The sequence below is a fragment of the Talpa occidentalis genome, unplaced genomic scaffold (genome assembly GCF_014898055.3).
Source record: "Talpa occidentalis isolate TD23 unplaced genomic scaffold, MPIMG_talOcc4v2.1 talOcc4.4, whole genome shotgun sequence".
Lineage (NCBI taxonomy): Eukaryota > Metazoa > Chordata > Mammalia > Eulipotyphla > Talpidae > Talpa > Talpa occidentalis.
In genome coordinates, this window is record NW_023604295.1 from 123,442,553 (window position 1) to 123,466,178 (window position 23,626).

Below are 23,626 nucleotides of genomic sequence, written 5' to 3' on the forward strand. Positions count from 1 at the left end.
AACATTAACTTCATGGAACTTATATTCTAGTGGGAGAGACAGACAATAAATAACAAGATTGGGTGCGACAGACCTTTCCTGCCGCACCTGCTACTCCCCTCAGCAGTGTATTCCGTCAATCTGACAGTTCTGTTTCCTGCTCTGGCTCTGGTGAATCCTCTCGCCCTCCCGCGCTTCTGACTGTACCCAGTGCATGTATAAATAAATAAAGAAATCTTTAAAAAAAAAATGACAAGATCGTATATGACACCTAAAATACATTGCCTCAGAGGGCATTGGTTGGCATTTTTATACTATGATGTATTTGAGAAGGTGGCAACTGAACAGCAGAGCTCTCCTGGCTCATGCAGCAGCGTGGACCACTCTTCATCCCCAAGGGTGCACATCATCATGTAGGACCTCATCTCCTGCCTGGGGTCCCTCTCTCCCTCCCTCTTTCTTTCCTTCCCCCCCACTTTTGCCTCCTTTTCTCCTTCCTCTTTTAATTTTATATAAACCATAGCAGCATTATTTTTTCTTTTGTAACATCTTCCTTCAAGCAGAGCCCCTCAAAATATTTTGTGATCAAATATTTTAAAGTGCCTGCTGGGCATGGCTTCAGACAGATACAAATTGACAGAGGCCTTGTCTCACAACACAGAAGAGAAGGCAGAAAATTGTTTAAAACACTATATATTTTTAGAAAATATTTATGCATACAGAGCTGGGGTACAGGCCAGAGATGTGGGGGGAAGGGTGGGGCGAGAGGATCCACCAGAGACAGAGTGGGGAACAGAACAGGCAGACTGACTGAAACACACTGCTGAGGGGAGCAGCGGGCGAGGCAGGAGAGGTCTGCTGTGCCATGTGGGTTGCTCCCTGGCTGGCCCGGGGATCGAACTCATGCTGCAGAGGCTGCAGATTGCTTCGTAGTGTGGCGCTTAACCCTTTGCGCCACTAGGGCGGCCCTAAAACACAATATTTTTTGGTTGGGATATATTTAATTCCCAGTAAAACACGGCTCTGCAGCTGATTTGCTCAGCTGATGATGTCTCTAGAAGGAAATAGATACTTGATTCAGTTGTCTTCAATACTTCTAAATTCTTTATGAAAGCATGATAATTGATTTAAAGAAGGGATGACTTTTTTTTGGTAGTGATGGAGACAGGGATACGTATGTGCCAAAGTGGGTTGGAGTAGGGAACTTCGTGACTACAAATAGGCTGGTTTTGTGGGGTTCTCACTTGTAGATTTTTTTAGTAGCTAGACTATTTCTGCCACTAAGAACAGGACTTTTCTAACACAATGATTATCATTTGCTGGTGTCACTGTGTGAAGCCATATTCACAGAGCTGATGGTCACTGTGTGACTTCTTAAAAGTGCTTCAGATGAGTCTAGTTGGCCAGAGTGGCTAAAACCGAGGTTCCCCATGTTTCAAAACAGAAGGGGAAGAGGGATAGGTGCATTGGTTGGAAATGTGATTTCTGTTCAATGAATTTTGTTGATTATGTTCCTTAAAAAAGAGCCCTTCTGGTCACTTGCTCACCTAGATGGACTCATTTAAATGGCCAGTGGTGGTAATTATTTTCTAAATGTTTACATTATTATTTGCAGATGCTTTTGCATTATTCATGGAAAGTTTCTTCTATCATTGGAATAACACTGCTTTGCACAGTACTGCAAATGTTTTCTGAGATTTAAAGAAATGTAGGCCTTGCTGTTACTTCTTTATCCTTCAGATCTGGAATGTGGGGATAAACTCTTGATGTTTGAATTACCCCTGTTCTGCTAGAGGAGAATAATTTCTGATTACAGTACTTATCAGCAATTGGAGTGCTGAATCAGTTGCAAAATTTTTAAATAGCAGGCAGACTGGAATGTAATTGTCCTGTGAACAGAAATGTAAGGAAGCAGCCTGGATTAATGAGGGTCTGTATGTTTGCTTCTTCGCTGAGTGTTGTGACCTTGGGTAGGGTGAGCTTCTGTCCCGAAAGGCAGGGACATCTCCTGGGTCTTGTTTTGTACTGTGCCTCCAGCTTTATGCATTTGAAGTCCTGTTGTTTCAAGTGCAGTCATCATGTTCAAACACAGCATACATTGAATTTGGCAACAGGCCTAGCATTAGATGGGAACTGATAGTCATTTTTTTTAAAAAAAGATTTATTTATTTATACAAGCACTGGGTACAGTCAGAAGCACAGGAGGGTGAGAGAATTCACCAGAGCCAGAGCAGGTAGCAGAGCAAGCAGAAGGACTGAAGTCTTTCTGCTGAGGGGAGCAGCGGGAGGCAGGAGAGGTCTGCACGCCATGCGGGACCCTCCTCCAGTGGCCGGGGAGCAGCCAGGGATCGAACCGGCGCCGCAGAGGCTGCGGGCAGCTTCTCAACCCAGCGCTCAACCGCTGCGCCACCGGGGAAGCCCATGATATAGTCATTTTTATACAAGAGTACATTCCATTTTTAAGGCTTACCACCTATTGTTTGTTGGGTATATACTTTGGGTCTACTATGCTCTTGTGAGTTTACAACAATTACCAGGATCATTTTCTGTATTTTGCTTTGCTGTGGCTCCAAGTCAGACTAAAATGTTAACCAGTATAATGTTTTTTTTTTTTTTTTTTTTTTTTAGAGGCATGCTTTATTAATTTATTTGTTTGTTTTTGTTTTATACATGCACTGGGTACAGTCAGAAGCGCTGGAGGGTGAGAGAATTCACCAGAGCCAGAGCGGGGAGCAGAGCAGGCAGAAGGACCGAAGTACACTGCTGAGGGGAGCAGCGGGCAGCAGGAGAGGTCTGCACGCCATGTGGGACCCTCCTCCGGTGGCCGGGGAGCAGCCGGGGATCGAACCGGCGCTGCAGAGGCCGCGGGCAGCTTCGCAACCCAGCGCTCAACCGCTGCGCCACCGGGGAGGCCCCCAGTATAATGTTTTAATGACAAATTTTTAGGATTATGGAACTAACTTTTAGGGTTATATGATTACTTGAAATATTTTTTCCCTTAAAAATCAGAAAGTTTTGTGGGTGTGATACGTGATACAGAATATTTTAAATTAGAAAAATTTCTTCCATTATAGAATTACATTTTAGTTTTTATTTTAATTTTCAGATGCCTTTTCTAGTACTTATTCTAAGTATTTATGAACAAATAGCATATTATGTAGTTAAAAGGTTTTTTTTTTTTCATTTAAACATTATTTGTTAACTAGAAAAGAGGAAAAGACGAAAGAGAAGAAAAAAGAATATGAATCATCTGGAATTTTTTTTTTAAAGATTTATTTTTATTTATACAAGAGCTGGGGTACAGTCCAGAGTTGCGGGAGGGTGGGAGGATTCACCAGAGACAGAGTGGAGAGCAGAACAGGCAGATGGACTGAAAGCACTGCTGAGAGGAGCAGCGGGCAAGACAGGAGAGGTCTGCCTCACCATGTGGGATTCTCCCTAGCCGGCTGGGAATCGAACCGGTGCTGCAGAGGCTGCAGACAGCTTCACAGCACTGTTCTCAACCCACTGCGCCACTGGGGAGGCCCTCATCTGGAATCTTTTGATGCAGTGTTTGGGTATAAAGTTTTTCTAGGTTTTTGTCCGTTTTCCATCATGTAAAATATACCAAAGTGATATGAAAGTCTTACCATTGAGTGATTCATCACAGTGCAGGAGTCACGAGAAGCAAGTGGAGATGGTAGATACCATGTAAATGGCCCCAGAGCTAGAGGGAATGCAGGAATGCTGCCTCATGGATAACAGGGTGAAATCTCAGGGACAGGCCAAAGACCCTCTGGGGAAATCTACCTATATTGCACTTGGGGTTCTGGGAGAATGAAATATTTTGATTGGGAAAGTGCTCCACCTATTTGGGTGATTCCACAACAATCTGTGAGGGCTAACAAAACATCCTCAAATCATGTTCTTTATTATTAAGGACATCCTTATTATCCTCAAATCATGTTCTCTTCTTCCCACCTCTGGAAGTGACAACACATTGATTACCATTTCAGCTAATAGTTATTTTACATCGTTAACATTGACTCTTAGTTATGGAAATTACTGTTCCTGAGATAAACAAAAATCTATCCCTAGCTTTTATTCATAAATTACTCTTTAGTTTTTTTCCCCCCATGACAATAGACAAGAGTTGGGATCTCTTCACTGGGAGAAGCAAATTCCTTAATCCAGTGAATTGAAATGTTAGCGTCACTATTGTGTGCCAGGCACTCTGTGTTCTAGGAACAGGAAATCATGAGTCCCCCAACTTCATCCTCAGTGGCTTTGTTAACATTCACATTTTTGCATATCAGGTGAAATATTATTTCACTCCTTAAACTTCTTTCCATGAGCAAAGTTAAACATTTTCTTCTATATTTACATTGGTCTCTACTTCTGTGATTTGTCTCTTCATATCATCTTGCCTACTTTTAATTGGATTATTTTCTTTTTCTTACTGATTTGTAGGAACCCCTTATATCACAAGTATTCTTTTTCTTTTTTTAAAAGTTTTTCTTTATTTCTGGATCTCTCAATGCTTTTTTTTAAAAAAAAGATTTATTTATTTATGCATACAAGAGCTGGGGTACAGATCAGAAATGCAGGGGGTGAGAGGATTCACCAGAGACTGAGTGGGGCACAGAACAGGCAGATTGACCGAAATACACTGCTGAGGGGAGCAGCAGATGAGATGGGAGAGGTCTACCGCACCATGTGGGTTGCTCCCTGGCGGCCTGGGGATGGAACTTGTGCTACAGAGGCTGCGGATTGCTTTGGAGTGTCGTGCTTAACCCCTTGCGCCACCAGGGCGACCCCCTATTAATTCTTTTTCTGTTCTGTATCTTTGCAAATATTTTCTCTTGATCTAGTGCTTATTTTGAATCTTGCTAATAGGTTATATGGATATTTTTTACATGGAGTTACTTTTATCATCCTTTTCCACTAGGACTATTATCCTTTTCCACTATTCTTTGCCTACATTATAGGAATTGTGGAATCCTCACTCTGGAAAAATTTCTAGGACAACAGACTCAGTTATATAACATTGTGTATGTGGTTAAAATTGCAAAGTCCATAGTGATTGAAATATGCGTCCTACATTTTGCTGACCTGAAAAGTAGTGTCACATGTGACCCTGCCTGTGTTTTCTGCTTCTGACATTAAAAAGAACAGTTGGGTGTTGGTCATCTCTCCTTCCCACCTCCTCCTTTCCTGGACTACTGTCTCTTTTTATTTTATTTATTTATTTATTTTTAATGAGGAACTTTTTTTTTTTTTTTTTTAAAGATTTCTTTATTTATACAAGCACTGGGTACAGTCAGAAGCGCCGGAGGGTGAGAGAATTCACCAGAGCCAGAACGGGGAGCAGAGCAGGCAGAAGGACCGAAGTACACTGCTGAGGGGAGCAGCGGGCAGCAGGAGAGATCTGCACGCCATGCAGGACCCTCCTCCAGTGGCTGGGGAGCAGCTGGGGATCGAACCGGTGCTGCAGAGGCTGCGGGCAGCTTTGCAACCCAGCGCTCAACCGCTGCGCCACCGGGGAGGCCCTACTGTCTCTTTTTAGCTTTTAGTCCTCTCCTGGTAACTCTGTTCCTCACCATTGAAAGTTTGCTCAATTGCTGCTCCAGATCATTGCCACCCTTGTGTTTAGTATTATCTACTCATGGATCCACTCCTGGTACTCCCTCTGCCTCTGGCTTTCTCTGTCCCTTGTTGGTTCTTATAGGTGACCATGTTTTTGCACAGAACACACTCTCACTATAAGATAATCGTGGGCACTTCTAAGCCCTGTTTATTCTTGCTTGGTGGTCAGCCTTGTACAGCTCTAAAGGTGTGAATGTTTGTGCATGTGCGTGTGTTAGCGTGCATAATTATTTCTGAACATAGACTCCAATTTTGTATCCAGTTAATCAAGGTTTTAGTGCTAGCCTTTTTTCCCTGGAATTGGCTATTTAGAAAACTTTACAGCACATCTGCTCTGATTATATATGCGAACTTTGCTTCAAAGAATTTTTCAGTTTTCTTCATCTTTTCCCATTTTAGATTGAAAAAAGGATTTTAAGATCTGGAGTGCAGTGATTTGGAATATTGACTCTAATCAAAATGCCACAGATAGGCTGTGATAAACACTCACGGATGTTTATGTGGTATTTAATTAAAAGAGGGAAGCTTGTGATATTAGGATGAAGGTTTGGATGAGGATAAATGACTTTTGAAAAATAAACCTGAGGAGATTCTCCCAGGCATTTTCCTTACCATCCGTTGACCTGTTTTTTTTTTTTTTTAAAGCATGGATCCTTCTCCCCCTGTTCCCTCCGCCCCAAATCTGCCACAGAGATAAGGCACTTATTCTAAATACCGTACAAGTTTATTTCCGACTGGCTGTGGCTGGCAGGTTTTAGCTCAGTGGGTGTCTCTGAAACCTGTGGCTCCTGGGGAACCACTTACCTGAGAGCAATAAAGATTGGGAGGAGGGGCACTTTGTTTTCTAGAGAACAGGTAATCAATCACCTCTTCCATTTCAATTATTTAACACTTAGAAGGAGAGCTTCAGGGCACACAGAAGTAGGACCTTTGTGGACAAAATCAGGATAGTTTTCATGAAATGAATTACTTTCTTGACCCCCACCCCCCGCCTTTTTAACAAAAGATTAACTCATAAACCAATAGTTGGTAAAGGAAATAGGAATTTGAATGTAAGAATTGACAACCACTGGGGTGTATGAATTTGTTAGACTATAGAGTACACAATGCAGCTACAATAAATGCAGGAGTAGATGGAAAGTATGCATAGTGACTTTAAGAAATAATTTAGGTAATAAAAACCACAACAAACTTTTTTCTCTGTTTAGTGCACGTAGTGCACTGTGTAGGTATCCTGCGGAGTTATCTTCCTTTTCTCAGAGATGACTCTGGACAGGTTAGATGAAATGAGGATCAGGTGAAATGCTGATGTTGTTAAGGCTCAAATGTAACAAACCTAAGAGAGCGCTCACTTAACGGCTACGTACAAGTTAGAACAGATCTGAAAATGTGAAGTAGTGAACACCCTCAAGGGGACAAGAGACTATAGTGAAGCAATACTGTTTATTTAAAAATAAGAAGTTCATATATTTTCATCTTGTTTTAACTAGAATATTTATTATCTAGTTAATAATTAGTGGGTGTGAAATCTTATGGTAATGTTCAAATATACAACTGAACACTAAGTCTGCTTCTCTAATGAAAGTGACCTTAAATTTAGTCTAGGGCTGGTGTCTGGGGAGCTGATTGGCTCCCTCTGACTACATGCTAAGCAGTAGTAGCAGTCATAGTGACTGAAGTTTAAATGGGCTTTAGAATTGCCTGTGAGAGCTTTTAAAATGCAGATTCTCAGGCAACAGGGCTCTCTGGAGATAGTCTAAGAGTCTGTATTTGAAAACAAGCCAGGATTGGGGAGCAAATGAGATTTGTCTAAGGGCTGCACTTCTGTCTCCTAACATCCAGGCATTCTTCCACTTAACAGCATGTCATTTTGACCTGACTACCAGTCAAAGAATAAAGCAACACCTAGAAATTAAAGTGTGACATGGTAAACTTTTGATTCCTTTTAACATGCTCCATTAGAGATACATTTATGCTCTGATATAACAGGTCTTCTAAACCTAAGAAAAAATATTTTACTAGCTTTAGGGAATGTTAAGACTTCTGATAGAGCTGAATAAATTGCCCCTTGCCTACTGTCACTCACAAAACAGTTAAAATTAGGAGTAAGCAATAAGTGAAACTGACTTTCCAGCTTTAATAACAAGTATTAAGGTCAGATGTTTTTTCATGTGGTAGAGAAAGGATAATTCACTTAAATATTCGTAGGTGCTATTTCCATACTTTTGGTTTGGAGGGAAGAAATGGGCAAAGACCTAGACTTTTTAAACTCTTAAAAAGTGCACCAAGTGGGGCCTCCCCTGGTGGTGCAGCAGTTGAGCACTGGCTTGCGAGGCTGCCTGCAGCCTCCGCAGCGCCAGTTTGATCCCTGGCCACCGGCGAGGGTCCCACAAAACAAAAACAAAAACAAACAAAAAACAAAAAAAGTGCACCAAGTGCTCTTATTTTGATCTTTACGGGTTAGACTCAAACTCTGTCTCTTCTGAATTTCTCCATTTTTAACCTCCCCCAACCCCATTCCTTATTATCCTTGGTTTTAGCATCCTGTCTCCTACTTTACTGTTAATTTTTACATGCTATATACCAGTCTTGTCATCCCATGAAATAGTCTTACATAAAATGTCCGAAAGCTAGACTTGGTATATTATTGATTACTGTGTGGTAGAAGGGGGTCTTAGAGCCAGCAAATCTGGGTTTTTATTTTTATAGCTCAGACATTTAGAGAAAGATTCATGATCACTTTTAACCCCAAGATCATGGGTTAAAAGACCCGTGATCACTGACTTTGTAACCTAACTGGGGCTTGGAGAAAGATGTTCCACTTGGTGAAATGGAACACAAGCTGCCCTGGGTTTCAAGGGCACCTGATTTCAAGCCTTGGCGCTGCCATTCATTAGCTTTATGACTTCAGACAAATCCTTCACTTCTTTTAATCTGTTTCATCTACTCTACAGTGAAGGGCAATTAGTTATCTCTACTTACTTCAGAGATACTAAGAGGAATAGGTGAGATAATATAGGTCAATCATCTTAACTCTGGACACAGTAGACTCCCTGGGAAGAGTAACAGATACCTGACCCTACCCTGGGAGATGCTGATTTAATTGATATGTTGTAGGCTTTGTGCTCAAAACTTGTAAGAAGGTCCCCAGTACCTTTAATGTTTAGCAGGCTGGATAACCATTTAAAAGGCTTGTTAGATGGCAATGTCTCTAAAAAATGAAAGCCAGTATTTATTGTGACTTGGGAATTTTGCCTTCACTTATCTAGTACAGCATCATTATCACTGGACACATGTTGGAACAGGGTCTGTGGCCTTTTTTTCCCTCCCCGATTTATTCATTTGTTAAAAAAATTGATTTTCAAAACAATATAAAAGTTGAGGGTACATTTTCATGTCTGTGTGTGTATAAGCCAAGGTCTAGTGTGCCTCCCTCTACCCCTTGTCTCTCACCCCCTTCCTATTCCTCAGTAGCCACTGTATTTTTCAGAGTAATAGTTGTTTTGTTGTGATTGTTGCAGCTTCTGCTTTGATTTTTTAATATTCCACATTTGAGAGAATCCACTCAATAATTATCTTCACTTTCTGACTTATTTCCCTTAATATAATCATTCATGTCCCAAAAAGCAATATTTCATCTCTTTTAAGAGCTGATAGTATTCTACGGATTTTATATATATATATAGTTTAGTGTTATCCTATAGGAGGAGATGGGAGTATGAAAATTCAAATTCAAATTCAAAATTTAGCTCCATCTAATATGTAGACTTCTAGTTCAACATAAGATCAAAAACATTAATTTTCTACTTATTATAGATCAGTGTCACCGTAATCCGTGAAGTGGATTGTTATAAAAAAGACCACTGGAAAACCAAATATATATAGGCAAAGGTGTGGCAAAAAGGATCTCTTGCTCAATGTTGTGGGGAAGTAAACTGGTGCAGCCCCTTACATATATGCACATACATACATACACACATATTCATCCAGTTATCTGTAGAAGGGCATTTAAGTTGTTTCCATGTCTTAGCTATGATGAATAATGCTGCTGTGAACATAGGGGCACAAAAATCTTTTTGAATTAGTGTTTTCCTTTTCTTCAGATACATACCCAGGAGGGGGAATGTTGGGTCATATGGTATTTCCAGTTTTAGTTTTTTTAAGGAATCTCCAAACTATTTTCCAAGGGGCTGCACCAATTTACTTTCCCACAACATTGAGCAAGAGATCCTTTTGCCACACCCTTGCCAATACATACTTGGTTCCAGCGGTCTTTTTTTTTTTTTTTTTTTTAATAACAATCCACTTTGTGGAATATGGTGACACTGATCTATATTAAGTAGAAAAGTAATGTTTTTCGGGCCTCCCCTGGTGGCGCAGTGGTTGAGCGCTGGGCTGCGAAGCTGCCCTCAGCCTCTGCAGTGCCAATTCGATCCCCAGCTGTGGGCGAGGGTCCCACATGGCGCGCAGACTTCTCCTGCCACCTGCTGCTCCCCTCAGCAGTGTACTTCGGTCCTTCTGCCTGTTCTGCTCCCTGCTCTGGCTCTGGTGAATTCTCTCAACCTCCCGTGCTTCTGACCTAGTGCTTGTATAAATAAATAAATAAATCTTAAAAAAAAAAGAAAAGTAATGTTTTTCATCTTATGTTGAACTAGAAATCTACATATCAGATGGAGCTAAATTTTGAATTTTAAAGTTCAACTCCCACATCCCCCCTATGGGATAACACTAAATAAAACCAATAAAACTATATTGTTCTGAATTCTTACCTGTATTTTATTTGTTTCCCGAGGCTAACAATTATGGAGTAGAAGCAATTGTTGAATATAAAATAGGTCTCACTAAAATGAAAGTATTATGTGACAGGCTTTAATACAACAGAAGAAGTTTCTGACATTAAGAAAAAAAAAAATTACTGATTAGTTCCTTTCACTCTTTCTTTGACCTAAATCCCCTCATGCATTTTTATTAATTTGGTAAACATATTGACTATGTGTATCTAAGGTTTACAAACAAATTCCAAAATGTTACTGTGAAACAATTAGTTTCTAAAAGTCTTTCAAATAGTCTTATCTTCTCCCCAGGAGTGATTTAGTCAAGGAGGAACCAAAAAAAAAAAAAAAATCAATGAACTCCACATTGTTTGCTCTTCACTGGGGGGAATCATGACTTAATAAAAGCAGAGCTCTCCATGGTTGTCTGTAAGCACTTCAGTTCATAAGAATAGAATTTGGCTTCAAGGCCAACCATGGGCAGGAAAGAGTTGTTTATGTCAAGCCATTCACTGAGAAAGAACAATTGTATAAATATCACTAAAATTATTTTTAATGTAAGAGATGCGCATCTTAATCACCTTTTTATTTTCTCTAAATTTATTCTAAAATGTTTTTGGATGAACTGGAAGTGTGTTATACTGAAGATAAAGTATTATTTATAAAGATCAATGTTTTATGGACTCAAAGACCTTACAGGAAAATGCATGTGTTTTGATTGAGGGAAATGAAGTGTCCAGATGTTCAGTGACTTTTCTGAAGTCCACATGACCAGTTGTGATAGACCCAAAGCTCTCTTTGGTCCCTCTCCTGCTATGACCCTGTGCACTGACTGTCACCCTACTGTGTCCCCATCCACAACGGGTCAGTCCTCACTACACACTGGGTCCCAAATATGGTTTGTTCTGTGTTGAGAGGTAAGCACATATGCATTGCTCCTGCTCTGATATTTTAGGAGACCCCCCTTTCCTTCCTTTGAAACATTACCTGCAGTATTTTGGCATTTTTTCCATATAGAAACTAAGTTGTTATCTGAAGTGAATCCCTTTCAGTCATTTAGATTTACTCTAAGGAAGCTGCACGTTTTTAATGTGACATTTTGCTGATTCTAAGAGGATCTGGAAATTTTTTTGGCTATTTTATGCATAGTTTGATGATTAGTGCCCTAGAATAGATGTGTTTACAGAAGAGCACAACTGACACTTTCTTATGGCTTTCATGGTGACCTTTAAAACAGTATGGGTAGGGCAGCTCACGTGCTTATGAATGTTGGAAATTTTTCCTTTAGGCCTTCTCAGAGACAGAGGTAGGAAATATATGCATACACACATGCACACAGCCAAGCGTGTGTATATACAAATACAAACACATGTGTGTGTATGTTTACTTTCTGTGTTTTACCTCCCCATTCTTGCTGATTTAATTGTAATTTCGAGCAGATAGGATATGAGAGTCACTCTTGTCCTTTCCACTTGAATATTTCCCATGCTTTTAGGTAACCAGCTTTATTGTTTTCTGGGTTATCCTGATTGTGTTTCTTTTTATAATGAAAAAGATATTTGTACATGGTAAAAAATTCCCATCTTTTGCTTACACAAACTCTGTGTATATGCTTATTTATACCTTGCTTTTTTCACTTACTAATATATCCTGAAAATTATTCCATAGCAGTTCATGAGATCTTCCATATTATCTTTCATAGTTACATATCATTTTATTCAACCATCTACTCTTATGGTCATTTCTACCCTAAGTGGCAGTGGAAGAGCTTGTGAAGGAGCGGGGAAGAGAAGAAAAAACCCAATCAAACACATCATCATAGGAGCCTCAGAAACATTGTGCTGAGTGACAGGCTTCAGACACAAAGGGTCATATTTTGTGTGAAATATCCATGAAATATCCAGAAGAGGCTCACCTCTAGAGATAGAATGTAACTTAGTGATTTCTAGGACTATGGATATAAGTGTGGGCGTGACTTCCATTTGGTGTGAGATTTGGGAGTGATGGAAATGTAAAATAAGCTCATCACAGAACTCTAAGTATATGAAGGACATTGGATCCTACATTTAAAACATATGGATTTTAATATATGAACTGTTAAAAATATTTGCATCATTTGGTGTGTATGACAGTCCCACAGAATGTGATTCCCTCTGATTCAAACATGTATTAATACATTCAAACATGTATTCAAACAAGTCCTCCGAGATATCACAGTTAGTGGAAATTTTGGGAATCTGCTCCCACATAGTATATACTTTCTATTATGTTACTTCAAATCAGAACTGTAGTTCTTTATAGCAATTTCTGCTTCAAGGATTTAGTGAACTGATAACCCCAAAGGAAATTTACTTATTTTCAATGGACTGTGACAGAAACAATAGATTTGATCCTTTTAAAGAGTTGAATTCTAAAGGACCTTGTAGACCACTTTGTTATGCCTTTCATTTTACAGCTGAGACTCTGTTAAGAGTTTAAAACTCTGTGTAATAAAGTGAGAAATATAATCCTCCACTCATCTGTTCTGCTCTTTAAATATTTATGCTATCTGTTAGGCAGCCATTAAAATAATTAGTAAGAATGTGTAGAAACATAGAAAGCTGTTTATATTACAAATGAACAGCAGCTGAGTGCCAAATGGCTTAAATATCATGATTCCAACCAGTATGTCAAGTTTGTGTACATAGTGAGGTCTGGATCATAACAGACAAAAATTCATGTGTGTTTTATAATGAGCTGGTGGGCATTTCTCCCTTAATATTCTTGAAGGTCACTGCATTGTGTCCTAAAATATTGAGGCTATCATGAGGAGAATGGGGGTCAATGTTGGTAGCTGTTTGAATTTGTCACCTGTGTTGCAGATTTCCTGAGATACCTGCATTACTGAGATGTGTGTGAGGAGGTGCTGTCACCCTACATCACTGGAACACCTCCTGGTTCCTTTGTTTCTTGTTCTATTTTATGGAATCTACTCTTTCATGGTTTTTTTTTTTTTTTGGTTTTTGTTTTATACATGCACTGGGTACAGTCAGAAGCGCGGGAGGGTGAGAGAATTCACCAGAGCCAGAGTGGGGAGCAGAGCAGGCAGAAGGACCGAAGTACACTGCTGAGGGGAGCAGCGGGCAGCAGGAGAGGTCTGCGCGCCATGTGGGATCCTCCTCCAGTGACCGGGGAGCAGCCGGGGATCGAACCGGCGCCGCAGAGGCCGCGGGCAGCTTCGCAACCCAGCACTCAACCGCTGCGCCACCGGGGAGGCCCGGAATCTACTCTTTCAAGTCAAAGGCAGTGTCTCTGTGTGATCTGCCTTCCCTCACTACACAGTCCTGTCCCTGGAGAAAGTTGTCCCTCCATGAACGTGTTTCTTAATGTGACCTATTGTCAGTGGCCAATGAAGTCCTAATAGAATTTTTGGGAATTTCTGGTCTGGTTGGTTGGACTTGATTTTTTTTTTTAATTTAATTTTTAAAATTTGTCTTCTTACATTGTTGTTCATTTTTGGGCAGTATTTGATTTCTCCCCTCAGATGTAGTCCCTAGAGTTCTCCCCCCAACACCATAAGCACCTGTGTCCCATCACCATTGAACTTGATGATTTTATCTTGCGGTACTGACACTCTTCTATTCTCTAATTACTGGTGTGAGAGGGACAGTGTGACTGTCCAGAAGTCACATTTCTGACTCTCTGATTCAAAGGGAACATTTTTCTTCAGCAATGTTTTTATTATATATTTGATATATCAGATAAAATGAGTAAGAACAGCCTATATATCGTTTTCCTTCCAGTATCATATCCTAAACCATGCTGTAATTAGCACAGTTTTCCCTTGATTTCTTTGAAGAAAAAGCTCTTCGTAGAGGAAATAGTGAAAGCTGGTTATGTTGAAGTTATCTTTAATGAGTGCTTTGAACATGCAATATTAAACTTTGGGATCAAATTATCTTTCCTGGTGAAGACCAGTACACTTAGCCAAAAAAGCCAAAATGTGATGTTATTGATGTTTATTTACTGTATTCTCTTATCTGTTTCTAACAGCAGGCTGCTTGATAAAGGTAGGTACTCAGAGCCAGTTGTGCTCTAGAGGTTATTTATGTGCTTAACTTTCAGTTGGTGAAATAAAGGCTGTTTCTGGCTGATATAATAAATGTGTATTTGGAAGACTGGTGAATAAATCACAGAATCAAGGGAAAATGGAATAATTTATTGTCCTCAGGAAGAGTAAGTGTGACAACTCTGGCATCTTGGGGTGGCCAACTGACAGCGTTTAAGTCTTGGCCATTGCAGTGGCTCAGTTCCATTGTCATCAGGGCTGTGCTCAGAATTGGAGGGAATCAGGTTTGTTCAAATTGAAGTCAGGTGCCCATTTCTTAGGTGGGGTGATTGACATGCCACCTATAGCACTTGAAATGGAAAGAAAGTATTTCCAATTACCAATAAAGGGGAGACATGCAACCCCAGTAGATGAACGTTTCTAACAAGATTCATTTAAAGGCAGAGAAAATTCAAATAAGTAGGCTAATAAGTGACTTGGGCGTTGCCTGAATGTAATCATCAAGTTATGCTTCCTAGATGGAAAATACCAGCAGTTTTAATTCATCAACACATGTTTTATGTTTAATTGTGAAAATTGTTTTTTCTAATTACATTTGAAAGACAGTTAGTCTTTCTCAGACATACACAAAAATACAATATGAAGACATAGCCAGCCACCAGCTAACTTCAACAGTTTTTGAAACATTTTGCCAATTGAATTTCTGTTGATTGCATTTTAAGATATTATCTTATGGTGTTTTTACAACTGAGTATATAAAAATTCCCAAGATTTAACTGAAGTCACAGTACATGATTTATGAATATAAACCCAAAGGCTAAATGATCATTGGTCTTATTCCAAAAATATGTTGCAGTTAGAACAAAAGATGACTTGGTATAGTAGTAATGCTTTGCTTACCTGGAAGAAGGATTTTATTTCAGTCAGTGGTCAGTGAAGTTTTTACTGGCTTCATTCTAATTATTCAGTTTCCAAACAACTCTTTTTAGAGTTCTTCTACCAAATTGTTTTCTAACTCCTACAGTCTTTAGGGGCGAATCAGAGATTTTATTTGATAGTAAGTCTTGTGAGCACCAATGGTTATGTGCATTGCGTGAGAGCTGAATGTACTCTAATCTCTCTTGCAGTTGAAAGATGCATGAGTGTAATGCAGTCGGGGACACAGATGATCAAGCTGAAGCGTGGGACCAAAGGGCTCGTCCGGCTGTTTTACCTAGACGAGCACCGGACCCGCCTCCGATGGAGACCCTCCAGAAAAAGCGAGAAGGCAAAAAGTAAGACCAACTTTTGAGTTGTTTGGTTGGTTTGAGACAGTAACTCATGGGGTTTTTTGGATGGAATGTTTGGAAACTTCAGATATGTGGAACTTTCATATTTTTTGTAGGTTTTGGGGTCAGTTGTTAAATTATGTGGAAAAACAAGAGTAAGCAATGACTATTTTTGTTTTTAGATTTTTTGGAGACTAAATCCAATAAAAGACTTCTTGCCTGGATTGTTGTAAATGCTAATATTTTTCCTACGTTGGGAACTTGATATATGTAAAATTTAGTTGGGGTATGAGATTTTATAGCCTGAGGTATTTTATTTTCTGATAAAACATGGAGAACTTCATATATAGTGGACTTTAAAGTGTATTGATGAAGTTGTTTTAATGATTTCAAATATAATACCTTCTACTCCTAGTTAAAAATCTCATGCCTTCTACACTCAGCACCAAATCCTTGCTGAGTCCCCTGTAATGTCTTTCTCATCTGCTCTTCCTTCCCGTTTGCACAGGAAGCTGTTCTGTGGCCTGTTGTGAAGTCTCCTGACTAATCAGTTCTTCTTCCTTTATCAGTTAAGATGCTTTCCTCTGCAAGTAATCATAGGAGAAGACCTTCGACTTACATGCTAATAATCAAATTCATTATCTCACACAAGAAACTCAGAGATGGACAGATCCAGGCATAGGAATTTGAGTTCTGGTTTTCTGCCCTCTGTGCTCTTGGCTCTGTCTTTTCTGTGTTCATGTTGTAACCAAGGCAGAAGAAACACGGTTTCAGCTATCATGGGACTCTTAACTGATATGACAGTGAAGATGCAGAAAAGGGCTTTCTCTGCTGGTGCTTCCTTTTTTAGGAGCGAAGATTCCCTTTCCAGACCTTTTCCTGCAAGCAGGACTCACTGCTCTGTGACTGCTTGGTTAAAACTGAGTTGCATCCCCACACCTTATCGATTCAGGAAACAGGAATGGGGCCAGTGCAGTCACCACTGAGGCTGAGTTGGGTTCCATTCCCCATGAGTCATGTGGGGACTAAATGAATACTGGAAGAAAATTGGATCTCTGCTATAAGGTAGAGGGGAGGAATTTACATATTTATGGGCTGTCAATTAAGACATGCAGCACATCTGATTCATGGTTAAAAACAAGCAAACAAACAAAAAACAGTGTTTTAAAGTGTGCATCCTTATCAATGCCTCTCCTCAGTACTGTTTCACTACTAAGTTATGCTAATCTCTGGTCTCTTCAGGCTTTGTAATCTATTCAGCATCTCAAGTGGACTGAGTGTTTCTTTCTGCTTTTTCCCCTGGGGTGTGCCTCTCCCCCCACCCTTTTTCCTCTCCACCCTCTAAGTGTAGTTATTCCTTCTCTCTCTAAATGCCAGTCACAGTTAGCTACACTATATGGTCACCATTAATTTTTTCCCCTTCAATTTTCAACTATCTTTGCACACATATTGTGAAACACCCACCTAGGTTGTAGGTCTTTCATGTCTTCCTGCGTAAGAATATAAACTATAAATTCAACATAGTTACCCTTTACTACCAGTCTTCTTGTGCTGAAGGGCATATCTATCCTTCAGTCATAGATTTCAACACATGCTGATTTACTGCCTGGGAGGGCATTGTCTAGGCTTCCCGGGATCATGAGTGGTGGAGCATGGAGAAGGTTCTTAGCCGAAAGTGATGGAATTCGTATTTCACACATGGACTTAATACCACAACTCACAGACAATGAATTTGTTTTTACTTGTTTTTCAGATTACAATTTTGCTTTTCTTTTTTCTTCATCTTCACCTGCCCTGTCTGTCTCCCCATCCTCACAGTACTCATTGACTCCATTTACAAAGTCACCGAGGGTCGGCAGTCTGAAATATTCCACAGACAAGCTGAGGGGAACTTTGACCCCAGCTGTTGCTTCACCATCTACCATGGAAATCACATGGAGTCCCTGGACCTCATCACCTCCAACCCAGAGGAGGCCCGCACCTGGATCACAGGCCTCAAGTACCTCATGGCTGGCATCAGTGATGAAGACTCCCTTGCAAAACGGCAGAGGACCCATGACCAATATCCTCTCTAAAAATTTATTTTTGAGCTTTGTGTGTGTCAGGACTAAGTGTGGGGTGCAAGGGGTGTGTGCTGTATATGTGGTGTGTGTATGTGGTTTGTGTGTATGCGATGCTTGTGTGAAATGAGGGTTAGATTAGGCTTTGTTTTCCCACACTGGAGGCATGAAACCACTCTCTTTTCTGTCTCTTTCCCCTAGCCCTCTCTGTCCTCTCCCCTCTTTTACCCCAGGTAAATGAATGCCTAGCACATAGAGAAATTTCATCTTGTGTGAACTTGGCAACAGATTTCCGAGGAGACTGAATGTAGCTCTACAATTTAAGAGGTCTCCAAATGCAGCCTAGAGTTTCCTAAGAGAGATGAAGTAACTGGAAAAGTGTTTATTTGGATTAGAGAAAATCTGACTTTGTTACAAAGTCAATTTAGTTTAACAAATACTTTTAAAATTCCAATTAGGTACCAGGTACTAAACTCCTTCCTCCTTTCTCTCTATTTTTAACTTTGAGTTTGGAAACTGAACTGAGTGATACTCAAGGGAAATTTTTCCTTTTCTTCTTCTTCTTCTTTTTTTTTTAAATGTACTGCCCTTAATTGCTCAGAAAACTGGAGTGTGAATCTCATTCTTGACTAAGGCAATTCTTACGGTCCCACAGTGCTGACATGACAGATGAAGAATGTGTTTGGTCTGAGAGTCCACCGCTCCTGCTGGGGTGGAGCAGGCGTGGCCTCAGTTTCCCTCTATGTAAAGTGAGGGGGTTACACTCTTGACTTCTTTGTTCCCTTCACCTTTGAATGGCCTAAAATACTTGGGCCCCTGTCTAGGGCGGGAGTAGTCAGCACCCTTACCGTCATTGGAGTGTGTGCCCTGCTTTTTTTCCTGGAGTGGTGATAAATTCCTGGAGTGCTGCTCCAGCTATACTCTCTCACCCTGGGTATTGCTGAGCAGTCTAGAAATGTTCAGCCAATGGAAAGCGTTCTGACCATGTGGAGGTCTGAGCTAATGAGCCATGATTTTTCATCAATATTCACAGCATGCCGATAAATGCGAGCAAGAGTCATAAAAGAACAAAACACAAACTTTCTGTGATTTATTCTGTTAGTTTGCTCCTCAATTGTTCTATTTGATAGAAAAAAAAGACCAGTAAGAATGTTTGCTGGCACAAGCCACAGAATCATACTAAGAGGGCCTGGACAGAGGATATTAACGTGTCATGAGGACGAGGGCTAAGATAGGCGGTCTCAGGGTTAGTGGTGTCACTGACACTCATGCTCAGTGTGCTGGCTGGGCCCCTCAGCTGACCGCTCTTGGGTGGGAGCACAACCAGTCCCAACACAGTCCTGCCCAGAGGGGACAAAGTTTCTTCTCACAAATCTTTTTCTTTATTTCCTTTTTAAAAAAATTTATTTTCTTACATTGTTGTTCACTTTTGGACAGCATTTGATTTCTCCCCTCAGGTGTGGTCCCCATAGTTCTCTCACCACCATAGCATCTGTCATCTGTCACCATAGAAACCTGTGCTCTTCCCCACCCTGTTGTGACTCCTCTCTCTCCTCATCCCCTGCTTTGTGCCTCAGGTCTGTGGTCAGCTTACAAGTTTTGTCTTGTTCCTAACACTTCATTCAGTTTCTCTATATGTGACATATAAATGAAACCATCCAGTGTTTCTCTTTTCCCTTCTGACTTATTTCACTTAGCATAATCCCCTCCAGCTCCATCACAATCATAAAAGTAAAGAAAAACTCCCCAGGAATCCCCAGAAGACTGCCTCTCATCACTGCCCAGAATGATTTTGCACGTTCATTCCCAAACCAATCTCTGATGAGAGAAAATAATGAAAATAGTTGTACTTGGGTGTTAGGACCTTTTTATATATAATCCTTAAAAACTAAAGACTCTGAAGAGTTTTGTTAAGACTCCGAAAAGAGTTTTATGTGAGTTTTCACTACCCGTGTTTGTCATATTGGAAGTTAAATTTGAGAATTTATCACTTTGTTATTTAAGATAATAATTATTTAAGAAAATAATTATGTGTTAAAACAAGATAATAAATTATTTAAGAAAATAATTATGTGTTAAAACATCTTTATGAGAAGGAGCTATTTGTCAAAGCAAAGCAAATTGGTGAGAAGAGTGGTAGTACTTTTTACTCTTCTGTACATTTCCTGAAATGCCTGTCTGAACAGGGCACGTGGATTCTCTCAGCTGCTTCTGCATTGTTTTGAAATGAGTTGTTTTGGTTGAGGTAAATGAAGAAAAATCTAGCCTTACACATGTAGTTGAATGTAGAGTTGAAAGAGAGGGGAAGCTTATGGTTACTATGGGCATCTATAGAACTATACCTTGAGGACAGCTTTATTAAGGTAAACTAAGATTCACCTCCTTTGAAGAACATGTTCTTGGACAGCCGAACAAAATCCAAATTATTTCAACAAAGAAGAAAGGAAGGCAGTGGCATAGGAGAAACAGTTCCAGAAGCAAATATCTTCATTAGTTAACTGGGACAAATCCATAGTATTCCAGAGCCTTTAGATACTTAAATAAATCCCTTTCATCATCTTTGAAATAGACCAGTAAGAGTAATGGGTAAATGTTAAAGTAACCCTTTGGTTATTAGTTTTGAATGGTGCCAAAATTTCTCCATTTTATTAGATTTTACTGGTTACATGAAAATTACATGCTCATTGCTGTAAGCCAGAGACTACAGAGTTGCACAAAGAAGTATTAGTCCTAGATTCTTTTAAGTTTTATTTATTTTCTAAGACTTATTTCTTGATCATTTTTGAGTTAATTTTGTATATGGTGTTAGTTAATGGTCCAGCTTTATTCCTATGCATCTTGATACTCAATTTTTCTGGTATCATTGGTTTAAAAGAGTGTGGTTTTTCCTTTAAATAACCTTGGTAGCCATGTCAAAAAAGGCCCATATTGGTGAGGGTTTGTTTTGGGGCTCGATTATATTGCATTTGTTTGTCTGTTTGTTTCTATGTTAATACAACGCTGTCTTGATTCCATTTATTATGTCTTCTTTATTTTCTTTTAGTAGTGTTTTATCATTTTTAATTGTACAAATCTTTTACTTCCTTGGTTAATTTACTTCCTGATACTTTATTCTTTTTTGATGTTATTGTAAATGAACTCATTCTTACAATTTCCTTCTAGGTTGTTTGCTATTCATGCAAAGAAATGCAACTGAATTTTGTATATTGACTTTGTAGCCTGCTCGTTTGCTGAAATCATTTATTTGTTTCTTTTTTTTTTAAATTTTTTATAGAGGCATGTTTTATTTATTTATTTATTTGTTTGTTTGTTTGTTTTGTTTATACATGCACTGGGTACAGTCAGAAGCGCGGGAGGGTGAGAGAATTCACCAGAGCCAGAGCGGGGAGCAGAGCAGGCAGAAGCACCGAAGTACACTGGCTTCGCAACCCAGCGCTCAACCACTGCGCCACCGGGGAGGCCCTGTTTCACCAACTCTTTTGTTTGGTCTTTAAGGTTTTCTACATATAAGATCATATATCATCTGAAAGCAGAGATAATTTGACAAATTTCTCTTTAACTTGATGCCTTGCTTCTTTTCCTTGCCAATTTTTCTGGCTAGTACTTCTAGCAGTAAGTTGGATAGAAGTGGTGAAAGTGGGCATCCTTACCTTATTCCTGATTTTATTATTTATTTATTTTTAAAAAGATTTATTTATTTATTTATTTATGCACGCACTGGATACAGTCAGAAGCGCGCGGGGAGGGTGAGAGAATTCACCAGAGCCAGAGCGGGGAGCAGAGCAGGCAGAAGGACCGAGGTACACTGCTGAGGGGAGCAGCGGGCGGCAGGAGAGGTCTGCGCACCGTGTGGGACCCTCCTCCAGTGGCCGGGGAGCAGACAGGGATCGAACCAGCGCCACAGAGGCCACGGGCAGCTTCGCAACCCCGTGCTCAACCGCTGCGCCACCGGGGAGGCCCTTATTCCTGATTTTAGAGAAAACACTTTTGGTTGTTGACTATTAAAAATAATATTTAGCATTTTTTTCATAATCAGCTTTTTTATGTTGAAGTAATTTTCTATTCCTATTTTGAGTATTTTTATTATGAGATTATATTAAAATTTTTCAAGTGCTTTTTCTGTTTTGATGAGATGATCATTTTTTCACCTTCATTAAACTTGATTTGGTGTTTAATATTAATTGATTCTCATATGTTGTACTGTTCTTGTATTCCAGGAATAAATATTAATATGGTATTGGAGAGTTTAATCAATTTCTATTTAAGGGAATCACTTACAAGGGGCTACTGATTCCTGTCTTCATGTTATTTATTATGTCTCACATAGATTTTTATACCTCATTTTCTGCATTGCTGTTTTCTTTTGTGTTCAGTTGATTTTTTTTTTTTTTTGGTAGTGAAATGTTAATTCTTTTCTCATTTCCTTTTGTAGTTATATCATTGTGGATGCCATGAAGATTATATTTAAGATGTTAAAAGTTATAAATTGTAATTTGAATTTGTACCAGTTTAGGTCAATAGTTTTTTTGAATCTGGTTTGTTTGTTCATGTTTTCTGGCAGTAGAAAACTTTCATGTTTCTATTTAACCAGGTTGACATTTGAGGGAGTTCATATTCTGAAAATGTGCTATCTAAAAGTAAGTGCCCCAGAACTGCCCAGAAGAATACTTATACAAGAAATTTTTAAGCAACTAATGTTTATGCAATTAAGTAGAGAAAAGGAAAAATGAAATTAATGAACAATATAGATACAGACAAAATCATAAAGTTATTTGAGTCAGGGAATCATTCTCACACAGATTTGTTAGAATTTGATAGCATTTTAGATACTATCTTAATAACAGAATGACATCCTTCATTGGACATGCATTTAATTATATTAATTGAGGGGAACAAATTTGGGATGTTCATTATTATTGCATTTCAGTTAGACCTGTGAATGAATAATGAGAATAATGAATCATAAGTACAGTATAAAAAGCTTTATGTGTGGAGTGTAATTCAAGGTATTTCATGTAAACCACATTGAATGGAGGTAGATAGTACTCTTATCTATAAGAAGCAATGGAGTATCTTGGTTAAAGAATCAAACTGGTGCTGACTGCCATGGTCCAGCCCCAACCCTGCCACATGCTGTGTACTTTGGATGAGTTATTTGTTATTTTCTTGCCTCAGAGTTTTTATCTGTAATGTATTAATCATAGTGCCCACCCTGTGTAGTTGCATAAAGATGAAATAAGTTGATATACACAAAGTGCTTAGACTACTATCTATCTGGCTTGTATAGATAATAATCATTATAAATAATAGACATCATTGTGATTGATAAGATTTATAAGGGTTAGCAAACCTTTTGTGTTGCTATTCTGATAAAGTCTGAAATCTCAGCAGCCCCTGCAGCCAGGATGATGGTGCTGGCTCCAGCCTCAGCATTTTTCTCCATCTGACCATTCTTTTAACGATTTTCCCATCTTATTTCATGCATCTATGAAGCAAATTACTCCCCCTAGAACTCGTTAGGTAGTCCCTTAAGGATGTTCTGTACTGAAACCTCGCACCTTCCCTGTGAATCAGGGTTCTGCAAAATTCAGCTTGTAGGGCAAATTTGGGGCACCACTTATTTTTGTATGGGATCCTGAGCCAAAAATAGATTTTTAATGGCTGAAAAAATGCAAAGCATTTTGTGATCACTGAAAATTATATAAAATTCAAGTTTTAGTGTTGATATTAAAGTTTTATTGCCATTTCATTAATGAAAAGCAGTCTGTTTTGTGTAACAAAAAACAGAGTTGAGTTGCAGTGGAAACCAAATGGCCTGCAAATCCTAAAATATTTACTATCATGTCCTTTGCAGATAGTTTGTTGACCTCTGTT

At 39.3% G+C, this 23,626-nt stretch overlaps 1 protein-coding gene across 14 annotated transcripts in view; it reads left to right on the plus strand.

Moving 5' to 3' along the window:
* The window catches only part of PLCH1 (phospholipase C eta 1), a 182,889-nt gene that overhangs the window by 89,659 nt on the left and 69,604 nt on the right, over positions 1 to 23,626 (plus strand). For all 14 annotated transcript variants that reach the window (XM_037526247.1, XM_037526246.2, XM_054700999.1 and 11 more), the window contains 2 exons: positions 15,552 to 15,698; positions 17,511 to 17,754. In XM_037526247.1, the coding sequence (XP_037382144.1) occupies positions 15,552 to 15,698; positions 17,511 to 17,754 (391 nt within the window). The remainder of the gene's footprint in view (positions 1 to 15,551; positions 15,699 to 17,510; positions 17,755 to 23,626) is intronic.